Consider the following 14,036-nt stretch of genomic DNA (forward strand, 5'->3'; position numbering starts at 1 on the left):
TTTGTGAAAGTCAACTTTTTATTCAAGAATTAATTATTTTCACCAGATACCAGCAGTGGAGAATTAGTAGGTTTTTAAATGACCAAGACATTTGTAATTTTGTAATTTACTAATTTGAATAAACAAAGAAAAGAAGATTTTTTATTGTATCAATTCAGTCGTGCGTTTATTTATCTACCACATACTAATTCCATCCCCCAGAGCAAATATGATCCTATTACATATATACATATAAGTATAGTGATAAGTCGTTCCCATCCGTTGTACAGTAAATTTTTTATGCTTTAAAATATATTTTAAATAAAATAAAATATATTATAAATAGAATAAAATATATAAATTAAGATATTATATTAATAAAAAAATAATTTATCAATTAATATAAATTCTGAAAAGTTAAATAAGTTAGTTTTTTAATTATGAAGGGTGTTTTTAATTTTACAAAAAATTAGGATAGTGGTGTCATTAACAGCTATTTAAAACGTGGAAAGATTTTTTTTATATTAATATATATATATATGTATATATATGTATAAAAATAGCAGAATTTGGAATATCGATCCTTCCCTACAGTTTTACCTAATTTCAAACAAGAAACCAACCGACCGACGAAACCAAAGACAGAGAGAGAACAGAACAGAAGAGAGTGAGTAGTGTAAAACCGAAATCCTACTTCTCCACCACCAATGGAGACCTCCACGTCTGACCCAAACAGTGGCTTCTCTTCCAAAACCAAGATTTTTCACAGTCTTCGCCCTCCCATTTCCTTTCCTCCTTCACCCACCCCTTTTTCTCTTCCCGATTACGTTTTCTCCCTCCTCCCCCACTCACCCCCCACCACCTCCCTCCTCATCGACGCCACCACCCGCCGCTGCATTCCCCTCTCCCGCCTCCCCCACCTCGTCCGTACCCTAGCCTCTAACCTCCGCCGCTACCTCCACCTCTCCAAGGACGACGTTGCTTTCATTCTCTCCCCCAACTCCATCCACATCCCCCTTCTCTACCTCTCCTTGCTCTCCCTTGGCGCCATTGTCTCTCCTTCAAATCCTCTCAGCTCCACTCCCGAGGTTTCCTGGCAAATCCACCTCAGCAAACCCGTGATCGCCTTCGCCACCTCCGAGACCGCCGCCAGCCTCCCCTCCCTGCCCAAGGGGACAATCCTCCTCGACTCTCCCGAGTTCGAGTCGCTTCTTGTCCCCTGCAGCAGCAGCCCATCCCACGATGGACTTGGTCCAGTGGAGGTGTTCCAGAACGACACCGCTGCGATTTTGTACTCCTCCGGGACGACGGGGAGAGTCAAGGGAGTGGAGCTTACGCATCGGAACTTCGTCGCCGCGATCGCCGGAGTACACGCGGTTCGTGAAGCTCGGCAATCCCCTGCGGTCACTCTCTGTGTGGTTCCTTTCTTTCATGTCTACGGCTTCGTGTTGTGCATTAGGGAGGTGGCGCTGGGCGGAAGCGTAGTAGTGGCGGCGGGGAAGAGCTTGGACTCGATCTTGGGAGCTGTTGAGGAGTCCAAAGTGACGCATTTGGCAGCAGCGCCGCCTTTGGTGGTGGGTATGGTGAAGAGTGCAGCGGCGGAGAAGTACGAGTTAAGGTCCTTAGAGGCGGTGCTGTGCGGCGGAGCTCCGGTGGCGAATTCGGTGATTGAGAGGTTTAAGCAGAGGTTTCCCAATATTTCCCTGCTGCAGGTTAGCTGCAGTTGCCTACTAATATTAATGCATGTTACATTGATAGACGAATTAAATATGTTATTCTAAATTTTGTTTTATCCTTCATTTTGATTTTAAATATATACACATTAATTTTTAAAGCGCAATAATAATGTTCATAATAAAGTCCTTTAAATATTATCATAATAAAAATTAAGGTAACATCAAATATTAAGATACAAAATCATTTATCAATCAACATAATAAGTTAATTCAAGAATCAAATAATCCAATTTTGAAATAAAAAAGTTTTTTATTTGCACTTCAATATGACATGTTTTTTAAAATGTTACTTATTATATTAGTTTTTTTGGCACCAATATGTTGCGAGTTGGATTTTAAGATACATTTTGATTAAGAATTTGGAACTCTAAAGTTATATTTATTTAGAGGGATTTAATTGTTTGGTTGCTGCTCTTAATTTCATCTTGAGCGTGTAGGAGGACAATTGCCATGAAAACGAACATCTTTTTTTCCCTTAGATGATTTTAAGCCTAATTTGTATTTATCTTGAGGAGCTTTGTGTGTAATCGGTCTTATTTTTTCTCTTTTTGGCTCAAGACGGAAATAGAGTTGGAATCATGCGGAGTTTATAATCTCCTACTTTGAGTTAATTTTTTAAAATTAATTAACATATTCATTTATGCATTTATTTTTCCCCTCAACCTGTAAAGAAATAGTAATAAGGACCATACTGTTGCCATGATTTTATCCTCTTGAACTCAATCATGAAAGTTGAAGAGAGATTAATCAAATTATCAGAGATAAGATAATCATTGGCCTGACTCGTATTCATCTTTTTTTAATAATAGTTATAAGTTTATTGTAACAGTAGTTATTGAATGTCATAACCATCTGATATTAATAATGGGTATATTGTTTGTTTATAATTGAAATCATAATATAATTTTAATAGATTCACTCACAAAAAAGAAAGATTTCCTTATTTATTTTGCCGGCTTTTCTATTAGCCCCATTCTACATAATGCAGAGAGGACGAGTTCTTTAGGGATGATAAAAGTTTCATATTTGGTTTAGTAAGGGAAAAAGAATTACAAGAAAATTAAAATTAATTAGTTTACTTTTTCTCACTAATATTCCAGTCTCCACACAATTTAAACAAGAACAACTTGAAATTACTATCTAAAGTCAACTTGCATACTATTTATTTTGTCAGATTCACTTTATTAAATGTAAATTATGTTGAATTATTGTGTGTTTGGTTTCATTTAATATATACACGTCATGTATATAGAAATTACGTCATTTATTTTATTTAAAAATATTTATACATATGGTCGTGTATATCTATTAAATGAAATAAAAAATTTAATAGGATTTGCCATAGAAATTTGTTTAAAAAAAATTGAGCTTAATATTTTCCACCATTTTTTCCATAAGATGCACTATTGCTATGATCTCCGGGGCTATGGGGCTAAGTACTGATGAAACTACTTTACTGTGTCGATGATTTCAGGCATATGGGCTGACTGAAACAACTGCAGGAATCACCAGAACGATAGGCCTGAATGAAAGCCGAGTAGCTGGTGCAAATGGCCGTCTGGTCTCTAATTGCCAAGCCAAAATTGTTGATCCGCTCACTGGCCACAATTTACCTCCTCTAAAGCCAGGGGAACTTTGGATAAGAGGGCCGATGGTCATGAAAGGCAAGATGCATTCTCTCCCTTTTTCTTGAAGGCTGAAGCTTTGAGATTTATGTTCATATTGTGACGTTGAAAAAATACGTTAATTATTCTACGATGATAAGAAAGTAAGAGGGCCGGTTTCAAAATGGTTGTAGAACCAAAATGATCAAAGGATCATGAATAGTTGTATCAAATTGGCCAAGTGTGGACAAACAAGTGATCTGACAGTTCACAATCACGCTGCTCCTAGCGGTTTATTAGAAACTTTTACAAACTCCAAAGATAGTACCTACTTTTTTATATGGTTTAAGTTGATGAAACTTGATAGTAATGATGATGAAAGAATAGTGATTATGGTGATTTCACTGGAGAGGACACAGTTAAAAGAATTTTCATGTTGTCTTGCATGCAAAGAATAGAAAGGAATGGGTACAAGTAATGATTGGGCAACTAATTCATTTGGTTCAGACGGGATATTTACTGGCAATCTATGGATTTACTGCAGGCTATGTGGGTGATAAAGAAGCAACTGCTGCGACGATTGATTCCGAGGGATGGTTAAGAACTGGTGATATTTGTTATTTCAACAGTGAAGGCCTCCTGTTCTATGTGGACAGGATGAAGGAATTAATTAAATACAAAGGCTACCAGGTTATATATCTGCATGAGTGCATCTTGCTGGATTTTTTACATGTATTCTTTCAACTGATGATTTAGCATATATGCTACTGTTTGGCTATTATTTTCAAAAAATTTGTCCTGAGCCACCGATGTCAATGTAAACCTTAACAGGTTGCTCCTGCCGAGCTGGAAGATATTCTTATATCACATCCAGCCATTCTTGATGCAGCCGTGATCCCGTATGTCAATTTCGTCCTGTTTATTTATGTCCCCTCTTGATATAGAATTTAATGAATTGAAAAGGAACAAGAAGAAAATGGTGAGAAAAGGCATGTTTTCTCATTTTCTTCACTTGATTCAAGATGCAAACAGAGCACTAATGGTAGTGGAGTTTAATTTTTCAGATCATATTGTATAGACTGAGAAATTCAACAAGAAATGATATTGCAGGTATCCTGATGAGGATGCAGGCCAAGTACCTGCAGCCTTTGTGGTAAGACAACCAGGGAGCACTATAAACGACTCACAGATCATGGGTTTTGTGGCAGAACAGGTAACTAAAAGTCATTATTTTAAGTCCCAATATAATTTCTTAGTGAACTTTTTCCATATATTTACATTTGATTCAGGTGGCTCCATACAAGAAAATCAGACGGGTGTTCTACATAGACTCAATACCAAAGAATGCCCCAGGTAAGGTATTGAGGAAGGACTTAATCAAGTTCGCATCAGGCTTAGCTTCCAAGTTATGATGGTGTTGGCATATGCTGTCTATGTCTTAACAAAAACTAAGCACATTCAGTTGCACACTGATAATCGCATCATGCAGTGAGTTCTGGCATATTTGTTTTTTTGCAGTCCTGAAGGAATAAGAGTTCCTCCCCTGTAAAATTTTGAAGTGCAGTTGAGCAATTCCTGAAAGTTATATTCTAATAGAAATACCTATTTCAAGGACATCTTCATACAGAGCTACGAATGGCAGAAGTAATTAGCATTAAATAACCTTTCTTAACTGTTAGAGCTTAAGTGATTGCCGATTTATTCTAGTTCGATGACTAATCCATAAAGCTGTAAACAATAACGTATTCCAGAAATGAATAGATATACATTTAGAAATCTCCAAGATGGTGTATTACATGCTCTGCCTAGCATAAGAAGACAGGTTGGAGCAGGAAAACCAAACCTGTTAGATAGAAATGCTGTTTGGAATACCACGACCGGTGACACCATGAGAAGAAGAGGGTAAAAGCAGTTCATATGGAGGAACACCAGCTCCATTTCTGTTTTTCAGTTGTATATTCTTATTTCTCTGATTGATAATTCGTTCTATCTCCTCTAACTTCACAGAGAATCTTTCGAATAATTTTTGAACTTCAGGATCATTAAAGGAAAGTCTGTGAATGTGGTGCAACTGATTTAGGTACTCTTCATCCGGAGAATGAGTTGATAGGGTGTCCTGTACAGCCATAACTTTTGTTGCCTGGAGTTGAGTGGGCAACGAGGTCAAGAAAGTATATTCAGGGTTCTGGAGGAACTTCTCATAGTCAGAGTCACCTTCTCGTGGGATTAGTTTCCGCATGAGAGTAGGACGGTTTGGCGGATACCCTCCAAACGGGTATTGTCCAAAGTTTATGGCTGCATGTTGACCAGAAGCAATCCAAATCATCGTTGTCAGTATGTCTGATAAGTCATCTTGGGTACTGAGGTTAGGCCACCATGGCTCTTTTCTTTTGTAGTGGTGCCCCTTGTTCTTGATCTCGTCCCACCAGGCTTGGAGTTCCACATCAGATGAGATGGAATTAGGCTCAGAATAGTAGTGCTCAACATAGGATTCTACCAATTCCTTAATGGCAGCCCAGATGAGAAGTCCATCTGCTGCATAAGGATAATCTTCAATCACAAGTTTGACTCCACCAGGCACTGTTGGATCCTCGACAGCCATACCCCTGCAAAAATTGCACAGCCACACTTGATTATCAATCAGTACAACGTGACAACCAGAGAGACGAAGAAATATTTGAGAGAGTTTTACCTTTGAAGTAAATCTGCTGGTAATGATTCCATGTCAAACCGCCACAAGCTCTTATAGGCAGCAGAACTTAGTTCCATGGCATATTTTCCAGGGCTGAAACAAGCCTCAATTATTCCACCCCCGTTTATCAAACTTTGCCGTGCAAGTGCATTGATTTCCATTGTGTAACGCATATGGGGGTGTAGCAGCTTATAGATCGGGTGCATTGAGCTTAGCTGCCTATGTGTGGCAATTATGTAAGGTTCCATGCAGGCATGAGTCTTCAACCTGAAAATCTCACATTTACAGATATTAGAATCGTCTGTGCCTTTTCATAGTTGAGAGAAATGCCCATATTTGAAGCCCTTTTCCCGCTTGACAATCCAATCTCTCATTCAACAAACGCTAAATTAAACATAAAGAAGTTTCACGAAGATGATGAAATTTTAGTCGTACCAGTGGTTCACGAGTTGATGGACGCCTGCATCATTGGAGCAAACATGTGCTTTTGCCAGCTTCCAGATCCAGTTAGTTGTGGCATCATGTCCATGAGTAAAAATGTACTTGTTTCTCGGAGACGAAGATGTCGGAGGGAGTGAAAGCTCAATGACAATTGGTCTGAGAATCCCAGTTTCAGAATAGTAGAATACCGTTCTGGAAGCATAAGCTTTTCTATCTGGCAACGCGTTCATCTTCTCAATGAATGGCAAAAGTAAGTCATGATAGTCAAGTATAAACAGCTTCTTCTCCTTGATTGCCTGCACATACAGCAGCAACGTAAACTTAGATGATTGCTGAAGTTCCTTAGTAAAAGCTAATAGGCAATGCAAGTCCAAAACGAATTAAACAAAATGCCGAGGATTTAGTCTCTTGATTAGAACAACTTATATATCAAATTTCACCATTTCATATCGGACTCGACTGCATTTACCTCTTCAACACTGATCCCGTGAAGCTCTCTTGCTATCAATTCCCTGGTGATTGCCGACTCTGGAGGGCCATAAACTTCAGGATCTAGTTTACTTAAAATTGGGAGTTCCTGTGAATAATTACAGCTCCATTTGTTAAATAGCTGATAGCCGACATGGTAAAGTCATTCTCGGCCAAATCAAAATGCTACCTTTAATAGCTCTATATTAACAGGGTTGACCCCAGCCAAAGTCTGACGAGCAAACTCATTATCCCTTAGCCATGCAAATCTATCACCTGAAAGACAAGGCAGAACTAAGAACGAAGATGCTGCACATTCTTATTTAACATTTCAAAGTCAAGAATTTGGTCGAATGGACTTTTAACTTTTCGTGTTTATGATAATACTTAGGGTATAAGAACGAGTGCTTACGCTTAATAATGGCTGGTAAATCATACTTCAGCAACTTATCTCCGACTGTGAACATTTGATTCATCACAGTAGCCAGGATCTTGTTCTTTTTGGCTTCTTTTGGCTCTTCTTCCTTCAACAGAACACCGTCATTATACAGCTTATCTATGTCCGAGAAGTTTGTGAAGGGCATATCCGAACTTGACAATGTAGTAACAATCAACGGTATCAAGTTGTGCAATAGAGCCTTCAATCTTCCAGCTGAAAACGTGTTCTGCTTAATCTCCTCAAACGTTTCATCTCGAGGAACATAAACCGGATGGGGTTTCTCGACTCTGGTCTCAGAATAGGGATCTGAATCAAGTTTCATATAGAAATTTTAGCACATAATATACCACTTGTTTAGGACAGGAAAACAGGATAGCTGTGTAATACACACCAGTCAAAGTTGGAGGTCTTCCAGTACGACATCGCCTAGGATAAGGCCTCTCGGCAGTGCCCGCAACTGGCCTAGCTAGTTCCTCACTCTTATCAGGATTACCCAAATCGTTATACACATCATAATCGTATACTCTCTCATGCAGCTTCCTCTCTTCTTTCCTATTGCCACGAAGGCTCAATAGGTCTTCATGTCGAAGATCTTTAATGCCAGGAGGGGTTTGAGACGGAAGATACGCCTGTCACCAAAAACAAACAGAAGTAAGTTTACCAACAACAAACAATATATTTTTGGTCCATGAACTAATTACTATGCTGTTAACCAACATTTGCTTCTTACCTGATTCCTGAATATGATTCTACTTTCAGGGTTATCTTTTCTTGAATGAATCCATGTATCGGCCCAGAAGAATATAGGACCTTGACTAAATCCATGAACCACAACCTCCATCAAGAAGAACTCTTTGTCATGAAAATTGGTAACAAGGATAGCTCCAGGTTGTCCAAAATCTTGTGGTACCGTAAGATCGGCGCCATACTCAACAACATGTGGATTGTTAGATAGTTTAGGCAACCAGCCCCTCACAAAAGACTCTACACTCTTTCCCGACTTTGTAACTGAGAAGAAAGCAGTTTCTTGAGAATAATATTGCAGACGAACTTCAAAAGTAGGCATAAATCAGAGAAACTATCTCTGGACTGCAACATCCTCCACCCCCACCCCAGCAGGTTTTAACAGCATAAGACAATGCAGAAATGGTAAAGTCCTGCTTATCTAGCAAGTCAACCACAAGCTAAAACACCAAAATCAAACTCTACATGACAAAATCCCAACATGGAAAAGAGCAATTATGCTACTCATAAGTCAAATCAAAGCCAATTCTAACAACTCTCAGAGATTTGTAAGTTCTTGGAAAACAATCAAACTGGTATACAAATTCAACAAAGAACATATACATACATATTTATATATGGCTCTCTTACCAGGGTCTATATCTTCACTGATGAGCTGAATCAAGATTCCTCTGCCAATCCCATTTATAAAAGACTCCCACTGATCCTCAATCTTTTCACTCAACCTCTCCTTCATTTTCTTCCTTATTCTGATCACTGCCCTCACCCTTATACTTCCACTTCCTGAAGAAGAAACCAACCATCCATTACTCTCCATACCCTTCTCCGCTGTCTCCACTCCGGTCTTGCTATCTCCACTACTGATCACTGCCCTTATGACCGCAGCCCTCCTGCTAGGCCGGAACCCAGAAAAGCTGGCAGCTTTCCCGGTCAGTCTTAGGTATTTTGCGGAGCCGGAGATGGCCTCCGGCGGCCGGAGCGAGGTGGGCTTAGGCTGAGCTGTGAGCATCTCGGCAGAAGTCAAGAATCAGCTGGCAGAAACAGCAAGTGAAAATGTGTACACAGAATGGGAAGTAATTAATATAAACAACTCAAGGAGTGGGGACTGACCCCATGTTTAAAATATTGGAGAAAGTAAACTCTTGTTTTCATTGCAATTTTTAATTATAGGGTTCAAACCATTTGTGATCATCATCATCACAATGACGAATCAAAAAGGGAGTATGATCATGATCATGATGATGATCAAGAGAGAGTAGGAGATCCAGTGATGCTGGCTTTCAAAGGAGATATTTTGAACATACACAAAGTTGTAATGATTATGTCTGTATATATGGGATTCTAATTGTAAAAAGTATTTATTTTGATTGGTATGTAGGACAGAGTTTTTTTAAAAATAAAATTAAAGTAAAAAAAAAGAATGATTTATTGTATCATATACTTATAAATCTAATATATATTTATTATTTATAAAAAAATATCACGTGTATTGAAAATACAGAATGAATCTTAATAAATAGTGTATATTGTCATGTAATATTTTGTTTATACAGTAAATATTTGATAAAATTCATATAAGCATGTACCTAGCTGTCTATTATATTTAATAAAATATTTAAAAATTTTAAATTATTCATATGATATACTTGTAATTCCTTGACTATGTATGATATATATATATACTTATATATAGTTGTGTACATATATATAAATAAATAATATATTTTAAAAATGACTTAAAATCTAAGTCGTTCATTTGTAAATCTTGTAGATTAATGGTCGATAAAATAAGGGCATGACGGATAAATTTTGCAAAAAAATTAACCCTGTTAAAAACAATTGATGGAAGGGGGTGTGCATCATTTTTAAAAATATAGAAGGGGGTTTTTTCCTATATTTTCAACATAGTAAAGTTTTTAACTGAAATTTTAAAAAAAGGGGGAAGGAGGGGGAGGTTATGCAATTTATCCTTATACGAATTACCAATCCTACAGAAATAAGCAGTCGTAACTGTAATATATATAACAAGCATGTATTTTTTAAATAAGTAGTCACGATCTCTTTAAATTTTTTATATCAATCTTATTTTATTCATCCACATTTAAAAATAATAAAATTATTTAAAAAAATTATCATAATGCATTCTTTTTTTGTTTCTTGTTCCTTTATATAATTAAATAAATATAAAAATTAAATTATATACATACATCCAACGTGCACCAAATGTACATGTCTGTACATTACAAGTTGAATTTGTTGAATAAAAAGTCTAAGGACAAAAGTGAAGGTGGTAATAAAAGTGGGGGTTTTAGCGACTTTCAACACATTGTAAAGAATAAAAAATGAAAAAACACGTTTCATCGAGATAATATATAAAGGAAGCGTGGTGTTGTCAAATGCTAGGCTTAAGTATATTAAATGACTATTTAACCCTGATGATTATTTCTAATACTTATTATATCCAATTTATTAATCAAATTGATCTTCTCTATAAAGAATTAATAATAAAGGACGGCCCATTTATCGTATGGTCGAACAAAAATTTATCACTATTTTTAATCATATTGATGTGTTGGTTATATTGACGTATTATTAAAAAGAAATATAATTATAGTAATAATTATAATTTTCTGTAAAATGCGTCTTGACTCCAAAATTTGACGATCTATTACATTTTAACCCCAAGATTTTCCTAAAACGACAAAAGAACACCACCCCTTGTCCTCTATTGAGTATTGACTTTTGATAAAATTAGTGTAGATGACATCTCAAAATTTCATGAAAAGACAAACCTTCATATCAACAATATCTAAACACTTAATTAATAAATTAATTTTTTTTTGTTCTATATTTTGTATTGTCAGTTGGCATCAAAAGGGGGACCAACAATCTTGCCTAAAGTCTTGCTCATTTTTATTTATTCATTATTATATCCATAAATTAATTAATATTCATTTTTTTTCGTAATACATGTTCGTATAGGGCGTTTACGATAATTTAAAATAAAATTTATCATCTTATTATTAAAAATAAAGTAAAAAGAGTATTATTATTATTTTTTATTTACAATTTCTACTTGTGTCAATGAATTAATTAATATTCATTTTTCAAGAATGATATATCACACAATAGTTTAAAATAAGCACTTATCAACTTATTTCCAGAGGGAAAAGAAAATGTGAAAAGAGTGTTATGCTCAATTTGCTATTTTGCTTTTCAACTTCTTAAATTTAAGATGATTTCAGCTAAAAGTTATAAACAATTTCCTATTGATTTCTGCAACTTATTGATAAAATTGTAAATCTCGAGTTGTTTTGCTCAAATACTTAACTTTAATCTACTTCTACTTTTCACTTTTATTTTCAAACACTCATAATTTTTAGTACTATTTAATTTATTTTTTATAATTTACTTCCACAATAAAAATAGAAATATTTTCAAACATGATGGTTTTGTTTTTGATAATGAGCCAAGTCCAAGTTTTATGGTCAGGACCACATTGTCCATTGACTAATGAATAAGAAACAATACCTCACTTGAGATTCACATGTTCTTATTTAATTATTTAATCTTATTAAATTAATCACCTACAAATCAGACAATTGCAAGATATCCATCTAATTAAAAAAAGTGAATTTATTATATTAGCTAAAATTTACACCGGCCCATTTGTTGAATTGTACATTTGTCTACTTGCTTAGTTGTGCTGATTTTTTATTTATTTTTTTTATAGAAATATTAAAATCAATATCTAAGATAACCCAAATATTTAAGAACACTAATATAATTAAATATTACATATGGGGTGTTAGAAGAGGACATCAATTATTTGATTTTGCAGATGAGTTCATCTTAGATGTGTGCCTTTAGGTGGATCAACAATTTCTCCAACATCCACATCTTGTAACACATAATTTTTATTTGAATTTTTAGAGGTCTTTTTAGCTTTCTTGCGACTTTAAACTTTGAATTAACTTGAGAATTATTTAATTTACAATCAGTGTTCAATAGAGTGTTCGCTTGATAAAATCAAGTCGGGTCGAATTGAACTGAAATTTCAGTGAATTAAAAATTCAAAAATTAATTTATTCGATTTCAATGATTATCAATTATTTCTGTAATAAAATGATAAGCAATCATTGCCCACATCTCTTAACGGGCGTATGCAGCAATTTAATTTAAGTATTTATGAACTTTGTTGAAAATAAGTTAAGAATGGTTTTCGTTATTTATAATTTATACTCTTAAACAGTTTAAATTAAGCTTATGTAAGTTAAAAGTTATAAATTTTTCGCCACCAACTTTTACACCTTATTAATAAAACTGCATATATATTACGTTTTTCCATGACTTTAGATTTTCCTAATTTTTACCTTGGTTACAAGCATTCTTAATTATTTTTTCTTATATCAGCTTAATTTATAGTTTTTTTTTTGCATAACTTTCCTGCTGTAACAGTAGAAACTATTGCGAAGATCCTTTTGCTTGCAAAAATTCTAACTTTTAATTAGATTTGGTCGAATCAAATCAATTATAAAGCAAGTGTATTATATTTGTTATATTACTTTCTCAAATGTACATTAATATACTTATCGTATAATTGATTAAATTTTAATAAAATCTAAGTCCAAATTAAAATTTCACCTAGGTGGGAAGTAAAGATGAGGCTACACATCAGCTCACTCATTTACCATGTCCTTTCTTCATTGACAATTACTTGACCGACACTTACAGCCACCAACCACATGAAATGATCCACCACTTTCAAATCAAATATTCCCACTCAACCCTCCAAACATCACTACTCCTAATCCCATGCCCACTTTTTTTTTTTTTTTTTTTTAATTTTTTTTATATCACTAGAGGTCGTCGAGCCCATCAAAAACTAAATTTGTACTCGTCGGTCATGACTATCACTAACTCAAATTTTTTTTTGTGTATGATGAAAATTCAAACACAAGACTTTCTATAAAATAAATAATCCCATATATTCGTATGAATGCAATGGAGTCTTATACCATTACACTAACTCGTTGGGGTTGTGTACTTTTTGTTCCTTCCAATATTACTCTGATATTCATTGTTTTTTCTTACTTGTTGGATGCTACAATACTATCTCAAAATCCACATGTTATTTTTTGTTCAAATGTATTATTTCATTTCAATTAGTGAATCGGCACATCATTTTCAAATACAATTTTCATACTCCAATTATTACCTTAGAAATATGTGCCACATCATTTTCCAAGAACTCCTTTTTTAATAGTGGGTAGTAGCTAAATGCAGAAAGTTTTCTTCTCATGATGTGAAGGATAATATAGGATATGTGGACCAGAACAATCATCATATCACCCAAATTACGTGTAAAAATTCTATTTTTTTTAATTATATTTGTTCAATTAAATAAAAGAAGAGGAAGTCAAAATTAACAATTGATCCAAAATGATAAAAATGAATTAATTTTAAATGTATATAAAAAAAAACATATTGGATAAAACAATGGTTATTTTATAAAAATAAATAAAAATAAATATATTTGACAATATTTTAGTTCATACACATCCTGTCAACCAAGTTAAGTGTTAAGGGCTTCTTCCCTTAATAATAGAAGGAAAATTTGGATAATCATATTGATACTACGTTTCACCAACTCTTATAAAAAATAAGAAGAAGAAGAAGTTGATAAGTAATATAAGTAGGAGTGCTTATTTTATTTGTTTCTTTCATTAGTTTGGGTAAGGAGACAGATAAAAATGGTTTGATAGAAAGCTCAATAATGGGAGAGGTGAGTGAACAGCGAAGAGTAATCGCATGCTATACACAGGTTAATTACAATACTTTTCTAATATTTGTCATAATTATATATCTTCTTATTATTTAAAAATTGCAAATACTCCTTAAAATTAACTTTCATTTAACAAATACCCCTTACA

At 34.6% G+C, this 14,036-nt stretch overlaps 2 protein-coding genes across 3 annotated transcripts; one reads left to right on the forward strand and one right to left on the reverse strand.

Annotated features, from left to right (window-relative positions):
* Window positions 1-455: 455 nt before the first annotated feature.
* On the forward strand, window positions 456-4,935 carry LOC105168386 (4-coumarate--CoA ligase-like 9). The gene is made up of 6 exons (XM_011088450.3): window positions 456-1,691; window positions 3,190-3,379; window positions 3,864-4,009; window positions 4,151-4,218; window positions 4,430-4,532; window positions 4,609-4,935. Exons 1-6 carry the CDS (start codon window positions 687-689, stop codon window positions 4,729-4,731), a joined length of 1,635 nt encoding a protein of 544 aa, XP_011086752.1. The 5' UTR covers window positions 456-686; the 3' UTR covers window positions 4,732-4,935.
* A 129-nt stretch (window positions 4,936-5,064) lies between these two features.
* Window positions 5,065-9,409, reverse strand: LOX6 (PLAT/LH2 domain-containing lipoxygenase family protein). Of its 2 annotated transcripts, XM_088883826.1 has the most exons (10): window positions 9,214-9,409; window positions 8,734-9,134; window positions 8,090-8,367; window positions 7,751-7,988; window positions 7,333-7,665; window positions 7,111-7,196; window positions 6,922-7,029; window positions 6,447-6,748; window positions 6,012-6,278; window positions 5,065-5,925 (listed from the first exon to the last, which is right to left on the reverse strand). In XM_088883826.1, the coding sequence occupies exons 2-10, from the start codon at window positions 9,110-9,112 to the stop codon at window positions 5,166-5,168; spliced, it is 2,751 nt and encodes a 916-aa protein (XP_088739952.1). In that variant the 5' UTR covers window positions 9,113-9,134; window positions 9,214-9,409; the 3' UTR covers window positions 5,065-5,165. The 2 variants fall into 2 exon arrangements, with proteins under 2 accessions (XP_088739952.1, XP_088739951.1); XM_088883825.1 differs by having other exon boundaries at window positions 8,734-9,408.
* Between the last annotated feature and the right edge of the window lie 4,627 nt (window positions 9,410-14,036).

Source organism: Sesamum indicum, linkage group LG8, assembly GCF_026168435.1.
Source record: "Sesamum indicum cultivar Baizhima isolate 11 linkage group LG8, ASM2616843v1, whole genome shotgun sequence".
Classification (NCBI taxonomy): domain Eukaryota; kingdom Viridiplantae; phylum Streptophyta; class Magnoliopsida; order Lamiales; family Pedaliaceae; genus Sesamum; species Sesamum indicum.